We start from the raw sequence: 19929 nt of genomic DNA on the forward strand, positions 1-19929 counted from the left end.
CAGATTCTGATTAAGATTGAGTGGACCCACAGCTCAGGATCTCATTGGGGGTCCATCTCTCTGCCAAATGCGCCACATTGGACGGATGCATACAAATCATGGGACTGTATAAATAAATATATACACTCGACTGGTATTCTTGGTTCTTTCGGTAAAGTCACGTAGAAGGGAAATAAGAAAATAATTAAAATATTTTTTTATTTGTTTTATGTTTTGTATTGTTTTATTATTTTATTATTTCCCTTCTACGTGATTTTACCGAAAGAACCAAGAATATTAATCCCTGCAGTCACGAAAGCTTTAAATCAAAACTCGACTGGTAATTTAACATCACATGTGCATGATCTTAACAATACTTGCGCGCGTTTATACACACACAGGGATACACAGGTTATGCATGTGATGAACATCGGCCTACTTGCTAGGAACTTACTCCGCTGCTGCTGCTGGGCCTACAGAATAAAACTCCTGTCCTGTGGCAATGCACATTGCTTGAGACTCCCACTGCAGCCCAGACTTGGTGGTCAGTTGCGTTAAATATTTCGAGAGATATTTCTCCTGCGTTTGTAGTGCACACCAATGTGAATGACGAGGTCATTTCACTTGAGGAATATTATTATGCAACTGGCTGCAATCCTTTCATCTTCTGCCTACGAATTGGCTCTCTACGAGGTGTCTTCATCTACACTTACGTCACAACTCCGTCTCGATGTCCTTCTCGAGCACGTGCGATGCAACCCCCGTATACTCTGCTCCAAGAAAATAGCCCTTTCAATCTCTAGATGTCCGTTTCCTCTATTTGTAGTGTATCGTAAAATGTGTCTATTTTTTTGCACTAAATATTTATGAGAATATGTTTTCCACTTTTCTCTGGCAACAAAACAGGTGTTAAGATGTTAAAACACCAAACTGAAACCTTTTACAAGGAATCATGTCTTCATTAACCACAATGCTTGTGGTCAAAATGCAAACAAAAAACGTATTCTGATACTATATGCATTGTCTTTGAAACTGATTGGTCCACACCAGAGACAGCATTATTTTGAGCCTAGACTCAAAACGGTGTTAGACCAGAGGACGCCAAAAGGCGTTTCAGATTAAAAGGTTTCAGTTTGGTGTTTTAACATCTTAACACCTGTTTTGTCGCCAGAAAAAAGGGGAAAACCTATTCTCATATTTTGGTTACTGGCAAAGGAGGTCCCATGCTCTAAATATTTGTGTTGGTCTTTTTTTTTCTCTCTACCGGTCTCGTAATCCCAGAAAAAATCCATCTGGATATCTCAGCGAGCGGCGCAACTCCGTGTGTGTGCGAATGGCCGAGATATTTCACTCAACTTATTCCGCAAAACGCCTTCAAGGAGGCCTTTGTTATGTCAACACATTAGGCGGGGCGGGGCGAGGGGGGCAGGGGAGTGGGAGGAGGGGCTTTCACCCACGCTGCTATTGTTTTCATATTCTTTGTCATGTAGACAGAAAAAATAAAAGTAAATAAAATAAAACAATTACAACGTTTCGATCACAACACAAGCGATCGTCATCAGGAGGAAAAAAGCAACGATTTTCGTTTGCACGGCAATCGAACGAATGTATTTCAATTCTCATATCTGGAATTTGGCCAACTTTAGCGAAAACCAAATTTGCATTGTTTATGTGCAGTCATTGGTGACCGGGGTGAGACCATTGACTCACAACATTTTGAGAACCCGGTCTGTAATAAATCCCAGTTGTGTTCCAACCACTTCACATTCAACTGTTAGATGTGATTTGATGTACGTGTGGCCTTGGTGTAATATAATAACAGCGTGTGGCTTTAACGTTATTATTGTTGCTCAAGGATGCCGTGTTTAACGTTGCCGTGCTTGCAATTTATTGCGTGATCGTATCTACAGGTGTGTGTGTGTGTCAGCGCAAGAAACGTTGCTGGCAGCGGTATTTTACACAAGCAGCTGTGATGTGGAGCTCAAATCATATGGGTGCCAAATCCTGTAAACCTGATGCCAAGTTCACGTCTTTGCATCAGATAACGTATATGTACAGATTTTCTACAAAAATATGTAAATGCGCAATGTCTTGACTGTCTGAATGTCCAAGTGAACGGCCCCCCGTCAAGCCACTGCTTGATGAGGGCCTCTCCACACCGTGAGAAGGGGGTTACTTCACCATACTTCACCCGTATTGGCCAGTGCTGATTGGAGAAGGGGTGGAATTATAGAGATGGGAGCATTACAATGGATTTTTTTCATGCACAACCCACGATGCAGCCTAACAGAATATAACACCAGTTACATGCGGTCGTCCATCTAAGCTCTATCCAGACCCGGCCCTGCTTAGCTTGCGAGACGGGACACTATTGGGTGCGTTTGGTTTATTTGTTCCTAGGCAGCAAATCAAGAGGGGGCATAAACTTGGACTTAGTTTTTTGTTTACGTTGACACGAGCGCTAACGATATACAGGTCCGACCGGCGCAATATACAGGGTGCTTCAAAAAATGTTTAACACTTCTGAGAAATTGCAACAATACCATGAGAAATGTGCCTCTGGTCTCTGGAGAAGATTCCAGGCATGTGTTGACGATGATGGCGAATAAGTGGTGACTCTTTGACTTTTTGAAGCTATTAACATTCGATTTGTTATCATGTTACAGCGTATCATCCGTGTACTTTTTCCATTAAAAATGATAGGTCCACGTAAGTGTTAACATTTTTTTAAAGCACCCTGTATATTTGACCAATTGGCTCATCTCAATGGTCATGCAGACCAGATATTTCACTCAGCCTTGCGTAGTTTCTGAGACCCGGCGAGATCGCGTGCCACGGGGGTGTTTGTTGGACACAGCGTTGGCCGTCTCTGTATGGGCAGTGGGTCAAAGTCCAGCAGTGAAATGTTGCCTTTGTTGAACGCGTGTGGGCCACGTTTGTGAATGGCAGCCTGTCACGGCGAGATCACTTTCAAAGGTCGACAGCGATTGAAGCGTAGGTCCCTCACCACACAGAGTTAGAGGGAGAACAACCGAAAGCACGATAATGGTGCCTCTTTGAATTTTGGGGGTATCAGTCATACGACCTGAATGACATCTAATACACATACCTCTGGTATGCGTCTCTTCATACAAGTCCAATATCTGTTTAGTCCGTCAACCTATTGGCTTTCCAGACCAATATTACCGCAGCGGCACTTGTGTAAGCAAGCAAACTCTGGACCGGTTTCGACCTTCTTGGCCTCATTAGCGGGGTCTGGCTTGTTAAAGAAATTTTGATGGATGATATTGAATGCAATGGCAGTAGGCCAATATCTTAAACATTGTATCATTAAGTGGAGACAGAACAACGGAGGTCTGTTTATACACCTTCTCGCCCGTGACGTTCCACAGCAGGGCACAATGAGTTTAACCAAACACCATTGGAACCTCATCTGGTCCAACACAATGTGAGACTAGGCTCTAAGGAAAGCTGTCTCGGGTGTGGACCAATCAACTTCAAGGACAGTGCATACATTATCAGAGTTGTGTTTTTTGTTTGCATTATGACTGCAGGTATTGTGGTCTATGCAAACATGACTCCTTGTAAAAAAGGTGTCAGTTTTGTTGCCAGATAGAAGGCTAAAAAAACAATTATCATTTTAACCAAACAGTTTACAAATAAGTAGATACACATCGCTTGCAAACCTTAGCGTCTCCACAAAAAGACCCGAGCATTTTAAAATCGTTGCCGACTCTTTCTTCTCCCGCCCATCTTGATTCAATTACCCCACAATTATTGTTCGCGCTGTTGGCCCCAACAGACGACCCCCTGATACTGCGCACGATGCCGCCGCTTCCCGGTAGCATTTCCCCCAGAGACAATGCGACCATGCAAATCAGGTTGCAGATTTACAGGAACCGTTCGTTGCGCGGCAGTGCAGCTCGGAAAGAATGATAAAAAAAAGAGAAAAAAAAATCGACGGGTTTAGGGATTTTTTTTTCTCTCCTCTCCTCCCGACGTTAGAAACGTCGCCTGTGGGCCCCCGGTCGAATTGGCCGCCGTCGACGACCTTTTGACCGGGGCGACCTTTTAACGTCGATGTGTTTGTTGTGTTCTTCTCTCACCCATGCGCTGACGCACGTTTCGACGCGCGTGGCTCGACGTCATCAATCCCCCCTCTCCGCTCTGCCCAGGACGTCGACCCTCAATTTAAATGCCCTGTGAGTTCGCGTCGGTCGCGTCGGCGCTCCCGTCGGTTCTTGTTTTCAGGGGCGGCCGACTTCTAGCGAGATGCTGATTCGAGGAGGTTTTTTTTTGCTTGCTTGCTCCGTAGGGGAATGACGCTTAGCGAATGAAGCCAAGGTTCGTTCCCGGGTTCATTTTAAGTTCCTGAACCGCCTTCCTGCACTGGCATTTATTACCCGATGGGATTTTTTGCGTGTTACGGGTGATAGAGTTGTAGTCTTTCACCTGGCCTAGGTGCATATTAATATTTAGATGACGTGGAATGAGACGAAAGACAAAATACGTGTAACGACGAAAAGAAAACCGCAATGACTTGTCTCCACACGAATCAGTAGCTAATTCAAACCTCTTAAAACATGACGTGGGGCTTCAGTACATGCCATCTGCAAACATTTGTCTCTCTCAAATTGAACTTGCCCAATGCAGCTGGTGTATTGTGTCCAATTGACAGTGCAGGGTGTGATTAGTTAATCTTTTCAGGGGTTTGAGCTTTGGGGAGGTGGCTGGTTTGCCCACGAGCCGAGTGCTGAGCCTGGGTTCGATTCCGGGTCGCCGCTACCGAAGGATTAAAGTGGGTTCTTGGTTGATGGAGTTGTGTCAGTCCAGCCACCAATGACTGCACAAAAGAAACATCGCATTAAGTAAAAAATATATATATTTTTTAAAAAGTTTTCAAACGAAATCCAGCTCTGATAATTAAGCTTTTAAGTTTGGCTGTAATGTGGCAGACATTTCAGTCTCGTAGGACAATTGGGAAAGCGCAGTGGCCCTGGTTTGGATATCTCCTTCTGCGTTTTTCTCTCTCTTTGCTTTAACACAGGACGAGGCACTGGTCTTGCGAGAGTCCCAAGAAGGGCGCTCCGTCTCATCACATGACGCCGATTGTGGAATTGAAAAAAAACGCGTTTGAGATTCATCGATAGCACTGAAGGCAAAAAGCCTGACAATATTTGTCCTCTGCTTCCGTTGCCGATCTTAACGTGAACTCTTCTCCACGCATTCGCTCGCAACGCATTCGCTCGCAACGCTTCTATTTGTGGGTCTCACACGTAGAAGCGCAGTGTTGCGTAACGAACTTAAATCACCTGGAGGACAAATGCATCCAATCTATTCTGCTGCCACGGGCAGGTGATTAGTTATGCTGTTGAGCACTGATAGATGGAGCATAATGTTGGCAACTAATCTTTTACATTTTCCAATGAACATTTAGCATGCAGCCAGTTTGTGTTATTAGGCCATCAAATAGATCTCTTTATTGAATGGGCAACTGGAAGTAGGGGGTCCGTAATAACATCGGATGTATGTGCATAGTGTAAATTAATGTAGCGATAAACATGCATTCACGATGCTAATCATGGGGAAATAATGTAGCGCGCCTAATGAAGCATTGCCATTCTGCTCCAGTACATTACGCATTTTATTGATGTGGCGAAAACTCGTGTTGAACGTCCGCACGACTAATGTTGCTCGAATCTGCTCGGTAAATGTTAAATAATTAAACGTGAATTTTTTTTCCATTTTTAAATCAACAACACCCGCCATCTCTGCAGTGCATTTGGGCACATACTCATTAATTTGTTTTCTGGCACTTCTTCTGCTCTTGCCTCATCGGCTGACGTTTGTGCAATGATGTCTCTCCGATGTAGCCCCGTCGTAATTGGGAGTCGGTGTTTATTTGCCACGTTGTATATTATTATTTTCACGCTTCAAGACACGCAAAGCAAGTGAGCGAGCCAGTCAACCTTCTGCGGTGCGCGCGGCTAAATCACACGTGCTATTTTTCTTAACAGTAGAAACATCGGTGGAGTTTTTACAGTTTGTTTTGTCATTACCGGATTCTATTATGTTCGAGAATTTTATTTATTTGTGTGCACTGTTGTATGGATGCATTTTATTTATGCGCTCGTAGTGGGCTTCACCCGCTTTCGAATGGCTTTAACACCAGTTATTTACACATCCCCAATTCAACATCATTTTACTTGTTAACATTAATCACCATCAGCCATGATCAAACCACTGCTGGATGAAGGCCTCCCCAAGCAACCATTTCCCGTGTGCCTGCGATGCAATAATCCACCTGCGCACGAGCTGATTCCATCGCTCCGTCTCCATTGGTGGGCGTACTCCCAAACACGTTCCATTCCATGGCCGCCCCTCCATCGTCGGTGTTCTTGACCATCGGGGCCATGATCCCTCCCAGCAGCGGCGGCATCTTTCCCTCGCAGTTCGGGCGACGTCTCTAACCGCCGTACGTTCTTTGTCGTCCGCAACGCGCTCTCGCAACGCGCACGCACGCACGCACGCCAGATGCAAGGACGCGCAAGGCAAGGGCGGCAAGCCTCGCTCCGTGTGGGAGCAGCGCACCAACGAGCTGCGGCGGATCAACCTGCGCGCCAGCTCGGAGGCGCTGTACAGCGAGCTCGACCCCGAGGAGCGCCGCCGCTTCGCCTCGTCGCTGCACATCCGCCCCGACATGAAGAGCCACCTTGACCGGCCGCTCACCGTGTCGCCCCCACCCTGCGACGGGCGCCGCGTCAGCGACGTCGCCCGCGCCGCCGGCGTCGCCGGGATTCCCTTCCTGCCCGAGGCCGGACGAGGCGTCGATGGCGGCGCCGTGGCCGTCGCCGTCGCAGCCTTCGGCGATCGAGGGGCTGCCGATAGTGGCGGTGGCAAGCAGCGCAGGCAGCCCAAGGAGCAGGCGCTGGAGGAGGATCGCGAGCAGCGGGCACCGCGGAGGCCAAACGATCTGCGCCCGGTACGAGTTTGGACGACTTTTGTTTGAAAGTTTTTACATTTTTTTTCTCTTTTTCCTTTCCCCCCCCCCCTCCATCAAATGTGGCAATGTTGTTGTTACCCCAAGATGATCAAAGAGCGTTTGTGTTATAAATAAATGCAGATATGCGTGTGTGTGTGTTTTCTGCGGTGTATTCACGACAAATTACTTGCAACATTTACTGCTGGATGAAGGCCTTCCCAACCCACGTTGGTTGTGGCAGTTTGTTTGAGTATACCATGCTCGCGCTGGACACTGTGATTCGGTAAAGGTGGAGAGCATAGATTTTGGAGCACGAGAGTAGAATAGAACAATAGACTCCGCTGCACTGACCTGCGCTGCCATGCCACATATCCATGCCACATTTTGTACCTGTTCAGCACTGTGGTCGCCCAGCATGTATCCAGGCTAATCCCTACTTAGCTTCCAAGTTGCGATGCGATTGGGTGCATTTTGGGTCTATCTGGTCCTGGGCTATGGCGAGTGTGGTCGGCGCTGTGTGTGTGTGTGTGTGGTTATCCAAAGTGGTTAGTGCGCTACGCTATGAACCCGGTGACTTGAGTTCAGGTCCCACGCATGACCAATAAGTGGCATATATTTGAACTGACTCAGCCTCAAATTAGTACCTGGTGCGGTGCATAAACATCGCCGCTCGGGAGACAAAGGCAGCCGGGTGTGGTGCCGGCCACCCAACCCCTCGTGTGACATGTGGGCCTTCATAGGTGCTCGCGAAAAGCACTTGCCCCAAAAGCTTTTGCCGCTGCAACTTGGTATGCAGGAGGTTGTGGGTTTAATTCCGACCCTGACACCTGTATATTTGGAGTTTCCACGTTCTCCTCGTGGTTGTGTGCATTTTTCTCCGGGTCCTCCGGTTTTTTCCTTCCGCATTTAAAATCAACATGCGTTTTAGAGTATGTGGCTGCTATACATTTCCCCAAGATAAGCCACTTCGTTGGGCTATCATTTGTGGTCACATCAATACTGTATTTATGTCTTTTTTACTTCTTTCGCACTGTACGTAGCCAACCGTCCTAATTAGAGGTGCGGGGGGAAGGACAACAAACTAAATGCAAAAATAAGTTCTAAAGAAATAAAAAAAGAGTGATATAGCTCAGTGGGCCTTACCTGGTAAGATAAAAAAAAATGGTTTAAATAGTAGTCTTAAGGCTATAGGGAGGGGGATCTTTGTCTTTTTTGCACCGTCGCTCACACTGCCTTGTGTTCCACAAAGATACCTGCCCTGGCCGTGCAGGGGATGGAAGGGGAGGACGAGGACCTCGCTCGGGGCAGGAGGCAGCGCCACCGCGCGCACTCCACCTACGAGACGGACGAGCAGGAAGAGGGCAAAGGTCGTTGCCGTGACGACCCCGCATCCAAGGAGGCCCGTCAGCGCAGGTGAGGTTACACAACACAAATAAAAACGAAGTTTTCCCGTGGCCCGTTCTCAGCCCCACTGCCATAGGTGACGAGCCTCGCTGTGTACGCGAGCGTTGGGTCTGTAACTCCGCAGCAATCCATTGATCAATAAAGCTCATTCTTGTACACTCACGATACATTCGATGAAATTGCGCAACATCTAGCATCTGCAATTAAATGGGGGCACAAAACAACCATGGATAAGTCCTCACAATAGGCCTACTTTTTCAATGACTTCCGGGTTATTCCTCCTATCCGTGTAGAAGTGCGGGTAATGCGAAGATTTGACGCGTGGGCAATGGGAGGCCATGTGCACGAATAGAGGGCGCACGTAATGGGATGAGCGGAGGAGTTCCACCGTGTTTGCAATTTATGCAACGAATGCACAGACTAGAGAAGCAACCAAAACTGAAGGGGGGGAGGGGAGGTGGAGGGTTGGGAAGGGGGGGGGGTAAGAATCATTGAATTGTTACATGCCGGATTAAACATATATTACAATTTTCATATGGTAATTTGGAGAATGATTAGTGTTATGATTTCACACGTTTCTCGCTGCAGCATTATCATCACAATCGGTAATTTAGCGGCTGCATGAATCAACATGTAAATACCCCCCCCCCCCACCACGTTTCCCAGTGTGGCAGAGCCCAAGAGACGAATTGAACAGATGCGAAGGTTTTGCAAAAAACAATATTTTCGCTTTTCTTTTGTCCCACAAAACAACCATTTGTAGCCTTCTAAAATATGCAACCACCCCGGTATCTCATCAGATAGCACTTCGCTTTGGCTTGGGGTTCAAACGATGTGAATGTTCGTGGGTGATTGTCCTGTCGTGAGACCTCCTTCCCCTGGGATTTTTTGTTTGTTTGTTATTTTGCACAGTTCTGAAAAAAAACTATCACCGGGAGAACAGTAAGCCTGATGTGTAAGGTCAACGGCACAGGTGACGTAGATTTGTTTAAAAAGGTGAATCCGAAAGGGCATCTTATGCTGTGTTTTCTTACGAAGTTTAACACCATGGCTCTGACCTTTGCAGTCAGCTGGTTGAGTGTTCGTAGCTGGTAAACGTGGTTTGCAATGCGCGCTTACAAAAATAACCTGATAAAGGTGAGTTATTCCAAGCCGTATGTCATATTTGGAAGGAGCACCCTTTACGTTTACCCAACACAAACTTTCCAAGGTTCAATGAACAACCGGTTCAAATGTTAGCCTAAAGTTGAAGGCAGGGCAAGATGAAAAATGTAGCTTTTCGTATTTTATATCATTATAAGCATCGACTTCTATGATGTTACTTGGTATAACTATTTGTTCCTTTACAGCTTAAATATATGTTCCTCATATTAAGATGCTAAATGAATCAAAATTATTATAATTATTACTTGTTTATATATGTGACACATTGTTGGTTTTCTAGCCTTTCTATAACATCTTTAGAATGACATCCCTCTCTCTCTCTCTTAACAAAACGACTGTCTATACGTTTTAATTATTTTATCGGTTTTCCTTCTCTTAAGCAGTACGTTTTAATTTCTTCACTGCTTTTGTTTTTTTCCTAAGCAGTAAAGCCGGCCACATGGAAGACCTGAAAAGCTCCGACAAGACGGTCGTCAGCAGTAAGCTGCCCAATCAGAAGATCAACAAGATGGACCCATCCGTGAGGATTCCTGTCATGATTACGGGGCCCTCCGGGGAGTCTGCTCATGCGCCAGGTGCAGTAGCAGCAGCAGCAACAAAGATAAAGAGCTCCGCTGTAGTCGAGATGCACCTTTGGGACAAGTACTGTGAGCGAGCCAGCCTATTTATTAAGCGGGCCCATCTATAGATTCATGGAGGCCTCGGGCGACAGGCCATTGCAGAATGTCAGGTGGAGGCAGGTTGGGGAAGAGGATGGGGGGAGAGGGGGAAGGCCTTTTTCATTAACAACAATAAAACGGGGCGTGTTGTGGGAAACTCTTTGCGTGAGGCCCGGAGCAAATGTCAAATGCCCCCCCACTCCACAACCCCTCCCCTTTCTGGACTTCCCTGTTTATTAAGACCGTGGTGTGGCGAGCACCCCAACCCCTGGCCACCTTGGTTTCTGCCCCCAGTGCTGGTGGCTGCACCGCCGCGCCGAGTGCCCACGTGAGGCTGGGGCGAGCTAGGGAGAGGCAGGCCCAGGGACCGGTTGAGATAGTTGTCACCGACTTCAGCCCCACGCTGGTTTTGACTCCGCCTCGCCGGGTTCGGAGCGCAGTTGCTCGGCCCACTCCGCTGCCGATTCCCACAGTGGCAACCGCAACGACGCAGACAATACGGGCAATCAAATAAGAACGTGAAGATGACAAAATTGTTCCGATCGCATTTGACCTTTTAAGAATGGCAGCGTTCACACATAACTGTGGTCTCTAACGTGCCCATTGTGTAAATCGACAGACGCTTGCTATGCATTTTAATGGCGAATGATGGTTTATAGAAAGAAAGAAAAGTGTGGAAAAAGCAGTGCTATGAACATGAACCTGGCGACCTCAACTTTGATTGCCGGCCAAAGCTGACATCAGTGGAGAGTGATATCTTAACCAAGTCATGCCCCTCCCCCCACCCGCCCTCCCATCTTCACCAAGACCAGCATGGTGAAGCATGGGCAAATATGACCCCTGTGACTGAGACGACATGGTGAGAGGCTTTCATCCGGCAGTGGATTGGCAAAAGGGTGCTGTTAATTTTCGATTTTTTTCGTCAACGATAAAAATCTCAAGATAGGCCTTCTGCGACAGAATTGGGCCCTTGGTGGCCACACTAAAGCAATGTTCTACTGTGGTGAATGCGTGCGGTTGATGTGTGAAAAGGCCAATGGGGTTAGATCGGGTAAAGCACATTAAGACTGAGGGTTATTGAGTAGCGAGCAATAATCATAACTATTCCGCATTGCGGATGGAGTAATGTGTGTGATGTGAAGCCTTTTGATCGTTTCAATTTTCCTCTTAGTCTGAAAAATAATTATTTTCTTTATATACTCCCGTAATGACCATTCCAAGAATAATGTACGACTTCCAATGGAAACTTAAATAAAAACAGCATCACGCTCATTGTACATATTTTTAAATTAGGACAATGTATTTTCTCGCATCTTTTATTTACATGTATATATCTGTTCCGTCACCTGCAATTGTTAAACGCAAGAACGCAGATGGTGTTGTTTACCAACAAACACGCAGAAATTCTACACGGCATAGTGCACGCCACCAATATTGATCTTTAAAAAAAATGTAACCAGCTCTTTTGTACACAAATGCATTTGTCAGGCGGGTTAAATACGCTCTAGTGTGTTCGTCTATTCATGCACACTGGACGACAGCTGCCTCTTAATGTATTAACCCTTCCTGCCCATTGTCTTCGGAGGGTGTTGGATTTCACGAGTGTCATTTGTGCGCTCCTCCGATCAGACATCGGCGCCCTGGTCAAACTGAAGAAGCCGGATGATGTGGCCGAGGAGGAGAAAGACGAGAAGGGAGATAATGATGACGATGATGACAAACGTCATAAGCCCATCCTGCCGTACAGCTCCATGTTTATATTCAGCTCCACTAATCCGTAAGTACAGGCCCTTTTGAAAATGCCTTTATCACCTGGCCGCGTTCGAATGCACCTCATGGCGGGACCCCGGGGTCCCGAATAAACGGAAGTCAAAATCGTTATTAAATCATTTATTTTTGGCGACTCCGTCCCACCGCGCACATAAACGCCGCGACCCGCCTAGCGCGGATTGTTCTGTTGTCGTGTTATGTCCAAGCACAGCGGCGAGGACGAATGCGCAGAGCTGAACAAGAGAATTTACTCCATGCTCGGGTATGGGCAGGATCATAAGTCTTATCCAAAGCTGCTCAAACTGCCTACACGACTTAAGTCCTTTCTTTGGCATAACGGTATGCATAATACAGTGAAACTGCTCTCTTATCTTCATTATTATTTGTGACCTACCAATGTCTGCAGCCAGGATCAATCGATGACAATCCTATTACCTCTGTGCAGATAAGTTTTTTTACGGTTAAGCCATAGTCCTCACATACCGCTCGTATCAATACGGATAAGAGGAGCGGCGACCCACTACTCTGTAGAGTGACATTGGTATAAGCGCTTGTTACAATATGAACAGCGCATTGAAAACGCGTACTATTTTATGTACTGTTTACAAAGTGTGTTCACAAATCCACACTGAGAAACACGATGATTGACAGAGGGGTGTAAATTATTTTTTCGATAGTGTATTTAAATAGAGGTACTGCAGGTAAGTAGTTTTCAGTTTGAAAGGCATAGTTTAACAAGACAACACTTGCCACCATCCTTCAAACCCATTGGTGAAAAAGAACAAAGTTTTTGTTTACATTGTAATATAATGTTTACGCGAGAGTCTGGGGTTCAAATACTGCACGTATAAAACATTTACGATTGGAAAAATAGAGTCTCATTGGACACGTTTATTGCGCGGACGTGGAGTCGTGAGTAGTCGTTCGCGCGACCCCGATGTTTCATGTTAAATGTTAATGTGAATATTGGCTGTGGAAAAAAAGAATGTTCTACACATGAGGCATTATGTGGCTTTGGCATTTATGTGGATGGAGAGCTCCAGAAAATGTCATATTAAAATTGATCTATTGAATTAATGTTTTTAACATACACATGCTTTTTTTATCCTGCATGGGATGTCATAGGAGGGCATGGTAGCTGACTAATTTACTCCGACTCAGAGGTTACCGCGTGTGTGCGTATATGTTTATTCTGATCACTTGCATGTGGGAAGCAATTGCGTAGTGGTTAGCACACTTCCTTACAAAACCCGATGCCCTGCGTTCAATTCCCAGCCACGGTAAATTTCAGTGGCGATTATCTTAATCAGTTCTGGGCCTCCCTGAGGTCAACATTATAGCTCCTTGCACTAAGAACTCAGCGACTGGGAGTCCAATTGCCATGAATTGATCCTGAGTCTTCCCCTCCTACCTCTCCACACCTTCACTAAGTGACACGTGACACTTACCAGCATGGTGAAGTATGGTCAAACAAACGCCATGACCAACGTGGCATTGGGTACGGCTTTCAAACAGCACTGGATTGACAGAGGGCAGCAAATTACTTTTAAGAGCCTCAACTATAATTGAATGGTGGACGTTGGGTGCGGCAGGAAATGTTCATTCCGCTTTCTTATCTGGATATTCTGCTGATGGGGTTGTTTTCGAATAGCTGAGCTTCATTCTAAAATAGACAGGAGATTTATATATATACTGTGTGTGGCAATGTGTGTTTGCTGGTGATTTGCATTTATTTAACCTGCAAATCTCATCTCGTCATTCGCACTCCAATCGTAGCCAGCTTGGCTGCAGCAGCAACCAAACAGGAACATTAATTTAGCTCAGCAGCGGTTTCCCCCCCCCCCCCCCAGGGAAACCTACCGTTGAAAAAAGTGGCTTTCAATACTAGATTTGAAGCTTTCGTGACTGCAAGGAATCATATTCTTAGGTTTTTTCGGTAAAGTCACGTAGGTAAAACATCAAAATTCATGAAAATAAAATAAAATAAAATCAAAAATCACGACGTTTCGGAGGCAACACAAGTCTCCGTCATCAGGTGGGACCGTCACAGCCGAATTAGCTGCATCAAGTGAGCCTCACTTGATGCCTCACTTGATGCAGCTAATTCGGCTGTGACGGTCCCACCTGATGACGGAGACTTGTGTTGCCTCCGAAACGTCGTGATTTTTGATTTTATTTTATTTTAATTAATTTTGATGTTTTACCTACGTGACTTTACCGAAAAAACCTAAGAATATGGCTTTCAATATTTTACCACGGCACACGTCTGTACAGTTCCTCTCCTCATCTGTGAAAAAAAGAGCTTCCTAGCTCATCGGATTCCTGCTCCAGTCCGAAGTAAATATTCTGATTCTGAACCGCCGCTGCGTGAACGTCTCCGCAGCCACTTGACCACGTGTCACCACGCTGACCAGTGTGCGGGTGGTGGTGGAGGGGTATCATCGATGTGGAAGCGTAGAAGCACAGTACAACGATTGATTTTTGCCACACTGACCTCCGCTGTCCGCAACGTAGTCCCCGTGTTCCTTGTGACAAGCCGTTTCTTGCACGGTGGCCTACCACTTAAGCACTATCCAGCCTCCACATCCTGCTTAGCTCTTGGGATATGATGGGATCAGGTGCATTCTGGGGCATTTTCATTATAGGCAATCAGAGTAGAGGATGTAAGGCAATATATCAATTCGTATTGTGTGTATCTTTTTGCACAATGTTCAGACCACCTTTTGCTTGTATAGATTTACTAAGCAGGGGTTGAGCCTGGTTAGTTCTTGGGTGGGAGACTTCCTTTGCAATACCAGGTGCTGTAGGTTTCGGCTGTGAGGTTTGGGCCAAAAAACCCAAACACCCATGTGTAGGACCCCTCCTTTATAATAGTGTTGAGACTCGGCAAGTTTCTCCTGGGAAAATAATATCACCAATTGACGTGCATTTGAAAGTCCTGCATTTCAAGATCTTTAATGTATTTAGGAGTGCAGGGTTCAGTAACTTGCCCAAAATATGGATAATTTGACGTTTATATTAGTAGTTTTTGAAGGTACGCGTGTAATCTTTCATAGTGCGAATCTATATATGATATAGATGTTTAATGAACGGATAGCTGAAGCAATACATTCTTACACACTATTTAATGGGGTGTGTCATGACCTCATGATTCAATTAAGGCCATCTCGTGCGTTCAACTTTTAAACCCAAATGAAACCGTTTTTGGTTTGAACACGATGTTGCGAGTCAAAGGAACGCCACCGGTTGCCTTGGAAATGTTTCCCACAATTCCACAGTGGCTGTCTGCCCCACAGCAGCTCGACTTTGTCGCAGGGTGGCTAAGCAGGAGAGCGAACGGCTCACAATTGTAAGGGTATGGGAGGGGGGTTGACTCGGCCCATCGTCCCTTTGGGGGTCGATAAAGTGAGTAACACTCTGTGGGGAAGTCAGAATCAGATGTTTGATTTACACTGGAAGAGTGCAGCTCCTTTTCACGGATGTCTAGTCAACAGTGGTTGTTCTATGGTGAGACTCGCCCCTGCCATAGGAACTTGGAACTTACAGCACTGACTTAGAGCTGTAAACTGAAGCTGATTTGACACCGTACAATATAAAATCTGATACTATGTTCAATACAAATTGTCTTTGTTTACAACATGATTGGCAAGTTATGAAGTGCTTACAGTACGAAGTTTTAAGTTACGAAGGCTAAGAACGCATCCCCAAAGTGCTAATATTATAAGTTATTAAATATACGAAGTTTAAATATATGCACGAAGCTCCAGGAACGTGTCTGCTTCATATATCTTTGTATCCCTTCCCCCACGGTTGGCTACGTATGGTGCGAAAGAAGTTCAACGTGCACACATACATAGACTCGTACAGAGACCCATAGGCTCACCACACAGAGACCCATAGACTCACACAGAGACCCATAGACTCATCACAGAGACCCATCGACTCAAACAGAGACCCATAGACTCACACAAAGACCCATAGACTCTTACAGAGACCCATAGGCTCACACAGAAACCCATAGACTCACACAGAGACCCATAGACTCACACAGAGACCCATCGACTCAAACAGAGACCCATAGACTGACACAGAGACCCATAGACACACACAGAGACCCATAGACTCACACAGAGACCCATAGACTCACACAGAGACCCATAGACTCACACAGAGACCCATAGACTCACACAGAGACCCATAGACTCACACAGAGACCCATATACTCTTACAGGGACCCATAGACTCACACAGCGACCCATAGACTCACACAGAGACCCATAGACTCACACAGAGACCCATAGACTCACACAGAGACCCATATACTCACACAGAGACCCATAGACTCACACAGAGACCCATAGACTCACACAGAGACCCATAGACTCACACAGAGACCCATAGACTCACACAGAGACCCATAGACTCACACAGAGACCCATATACTCACACAGAGACCCATAGACTCACACAGAGACCCATAGACTCACACAGAGACCCATAGACTCACAGAGACCCATAGGCTCACCACACAGAGAGCCATAGGCTCACCACACAGAGCCATAGACTCACACATAAACCCATAGACTCACACAGAGACCCATAGACACACACAGAGAGCCATAGACTCACACAGAGAGCCATACACTCACACAGAGACCCATAGACTCACACAGAGACCCATAAACTTACACAGAGACCCATAGACTCACACAAAGACCCATAGACTCACACAGAGACCCATAGACTCACACAGAGACCCATAGTTTGTTGACCCCCCCCCCCCCGTACACCTACGATTAGCACATGCAGCTATGTACGGTGCAAAAGAAGTCCAACGCGCTTACGTACACATCGAGCTACTACCGTCGTGCTTTAACAAATCTGTGCTATTTTGCAGGCTCCGAAGGCTGTGCCATTACATCGTCACCCTCCGCTATTTCGAGATGTGCATCCTGCTCGTCATAGCCATGAGCAGCATCGCGCTCGCTGCTGAAGACCCCGTGGAGGCGGACTCGCCCTGGAACAAGGTGGGGGCCGGAGGTCGCGTTATGTCTACGTACGTACGTACGTTGAACTTTTAGCTTCGCGACGTACGTAGCCAGCCGTTGCTCGTCCTGGACGTTGCTTCGTCTCTTGGTTCCTCGATGTGTATCCATGACTCGCGACTACTCAATGCAAGGAAGCAAGTGAGTCAGAAGTTGCAATATCTCAGCCACAAAGCGGCGGGGGGGGGGGGGGTGGAGCGGCCGTTATAGAAACATGGCAACCAGAACAAAAATCAAGTAGCTTATATCTTATAGATATTTGCCTCAGCTGTGTGTCCTTCTTAAAGATGAAAGCTCCATGGGAGTGCCATTTGTTACTTAACATTGATTTATGTTTCGTGCGATGTTTTCGTGTGATGCAGTAGCTTTGCGCTAATTTCTGTTTTTCCTCATTGCTGTATTTTACTTTTGCTTTCGTCCTTTTGGTGACCCAGGTCAGTCCTGCAAATGAGACTACTCTATCCTGGCCTCTTGAGTTCTCACTTGGTAGAGCAAAAAAAAACCTAAAAAAATTACATAAAATCCATTCCCCCCCCCCCCCCCCCCCCGCTAACAATGCTTCAAACTTGTGTAGGGCTATCCGGGACGCACAGCATAGGCATGTGTTTACAAAATATAACCAACTCTGAGCTCTTGTGAAAGATTATTCGTCTTTCGTATGGCAATTCACTTCACTTTAGCCCTGAGAAGGACTCATTCTTAGGTTTTTTCGGTAAAGTCACGTAGGTAAAATATCTAAATTATTTTTATTAATTTTGATGTTTTACCTACGTGACTTTACCGAAAAAACCTAAGCATATGAATCCTTGCAGTCACGAAAGCTTCACACCTGAGAAGGACCTTTTCAACTGTTGTTTTCAAGCCGGGATGCCTTTTGTGGGCCGTTCGACCGCCACTTCGATGACATCCGTTGTGCTTTTGCACCTAGCAGGGAAGACCGCGGAACAGGTTGTCCCCAATTGTGAAAGACCATTGTGACGAACAGCGAAATTAACGGAGAGGACGTCCATTTTGATTCCTGTATTCGGTGCAACCATCGCATATCCACCGTGATCGCCTCATCGCCCGCACAGGGCACAGCGTTGTCTGTGCATGGTTGTAGCTGCCGTTTTCTCGACAGATGTTCACAAATTCGCTTACGTCTAAAGCACAGCGACACGTTGCCCCGCGTTCAAAGCAGTTTGCTCTTTTTGTTTTTTGCTCGGTGACCTTTTCCTACACGTTGCGACTGGGATTATCTATATATGCTCACATATCCGACCTTTTCGCATATCCGCCTATACCTATGTTCCCAGCGAGTCGAATATGCGATGTTGTACCGTGTGAATTGAATGTGCAGTGAACAAACAGGTGGTCTGTTTTCATTAAAGTAGTGAACGGACCTGTAAAGTCCATTTCTCCATGCGAATAACATCAATTGTATTACTTGTCAATCGGCCTTTGATGCTTTTGTGCACCGATGTGTTTCAGCAGCAATGGCTATTTTGCTTTTTGTGGAGTTGCACGTTTCTTGAAAGTACGCCCACAAAAACCTCCTGGATCGTAATTCGAAAAAAATTAGGTTATTGCATGCCAAGTGTTGTAGTGCTGATGGCAAACTTTTAAATTAACCACCAAATATAAAATCATAACTGCTGCTCTATTTATTGTCAGAAATTGCAGTGCATGCATATAGCGAATCTCAGTAGGAGGGTATTACTCGGTTTGATAAATGATTCACTCGGGCAGATATGATGTTGCACTCAACGTTGCTGTGTCTCTCCTCGTGTTGTTTGCCTCTCTTTCAGATCTTGAGAAACTTTGACTATGTTTTCACCGGAGTGTTCACTTTTGAGCTCTTCATAAAAGTATGAATCCTCATCATCATACGCCACTTTTAATTTCACGTACACCTCATGCGAGCTCCAGCAAGGGTGGGCAAGAACAGACTTCATTTTTTGCTTGCAAGTGGAAGTGCACATGAATGAAAAAAACATGCAAATTTCCGTAGTGCATTGGTATAAGTGTAGTGCATTTGAAGACGTTAACAGGTGCAACTCATGAAAACGCTCGTGCAAATTCTTGGCACTGCCCTATATCGTTAAGTTTCTTAAATCCCCTTTTGTCTCAGTACGCGCTGCATGATAAATGCATGCACCACGGCCGATTAGTAAAGACGCGTGCGGTGGGGTTTAAGTGCGGGTGCTCGCATCACTTCCAATGCGTCTTGCCAGCGTTGAAGAGTAGGCCAAAATATCCAGAGCTCCCTCGAGCGGGAAACTCTTCTGCCTGCAGTGTGGCATGGGCAAGCACCTGCAGGGTTCCGCATTTACATGTTTACTTAACTTATACGAGACGACAGCACTGAGTTTCAACTGCTGATATGCGTGTGGACTTTCTCGCGTTTCCTTCCGCACTCATTAAGCCAAACACCCCAAAGTGGCAAGACCGTGGTTGCCACCGGTCCCGTTTTTTTTCCCAGGATCATCTTCCCTTTGAGACAGCTGTGCTAAGACATCTATCAGTATGCCCTACCCGGTACCGTAAACGTCCCCGATTGTGCCAAATGTGTAATAATACACATGTTTAACACGTAGACAAATCGCCCGATGATGCTGGATGTAATTACCAGCGAAACGTCGTACTACTCAAATTGTAAATGTTGTGGATTTACTCTCCAATACACCGGTTGGCTGAAGTAGTAACTAATTGGCGTTTTGTTTAAGTGACAAATCCCTTCCTAATTGGCTGTGCCGGGTGGTGGAGGGTTACGACACATTAATTTCTGGAAAATTTCCAGTGAATCAGGTTCCACAAACACGTTTGGGCAGCCCGTTCCAGACTCCCCACCTCTCTTTGCATATTATTCTTCATGATTATTACTATTAGAGCGGTAGATGAAATAAATACATACAAATTTTTCAATTTTATATGGTACAGTATCTCG

General features: G+C 45.9%; 1 protein-coding gene across 7 annotated transcripts in view; it reads left to right on the forward strand.

Annotated features, from left to right (window-relative positions):
• Positions 1-19929, forward strand: part of LOC144948501 (voltage-dependent P/Q-type calcium channel subunit alpha-1A-like) — a 168732-nt gene that overhangs the window by 95491 nt on the left and 53312 nt on the right. For all 7 annotated transcript variants that reach the window (XM_078878020.1, XM_078878021.1, XM_078878022.1 and 4 more), the window contains 7 exons: positions 4155-4181; positions 6514-6961; positions 8211-8374; positions 9956-10104; positions 11818-11965; positions 16856-16985; positions 18791-18850. In XM_078878020.1, coding sequence (XP_078734146.1) covers positions 4155-4181; positions 6514-6961; positions 8211-8374; positions 9956-10104; positions 11818-11965; positions 16856-16985; positions 18791-18850 — 1126 coding nt within the window. The remainder of the gene's footprint in view (positions 1-4154; positions 4182-6513; positions 6962-8210; positions 8375-9955; positions 10105-11817; positions 11966-16855; positions 16986-18790; positions 18851-19929) is intronic.

Source organism: Lampetra fluviatilis, chromosome 49 (genome assembly GCF_964198595.1).
Source record: "Lampetra fluviatilis chromosome 49, kcLamFluv1.1, whole genome shotgun sequence".
Taxonomy (NCBI): Eukaryota; Metazoa; Chordata; class Hyperoartia; order Petromyzontiformes; family Petromyzontidae; genus Lampetra; species Lampetra fluviatilis.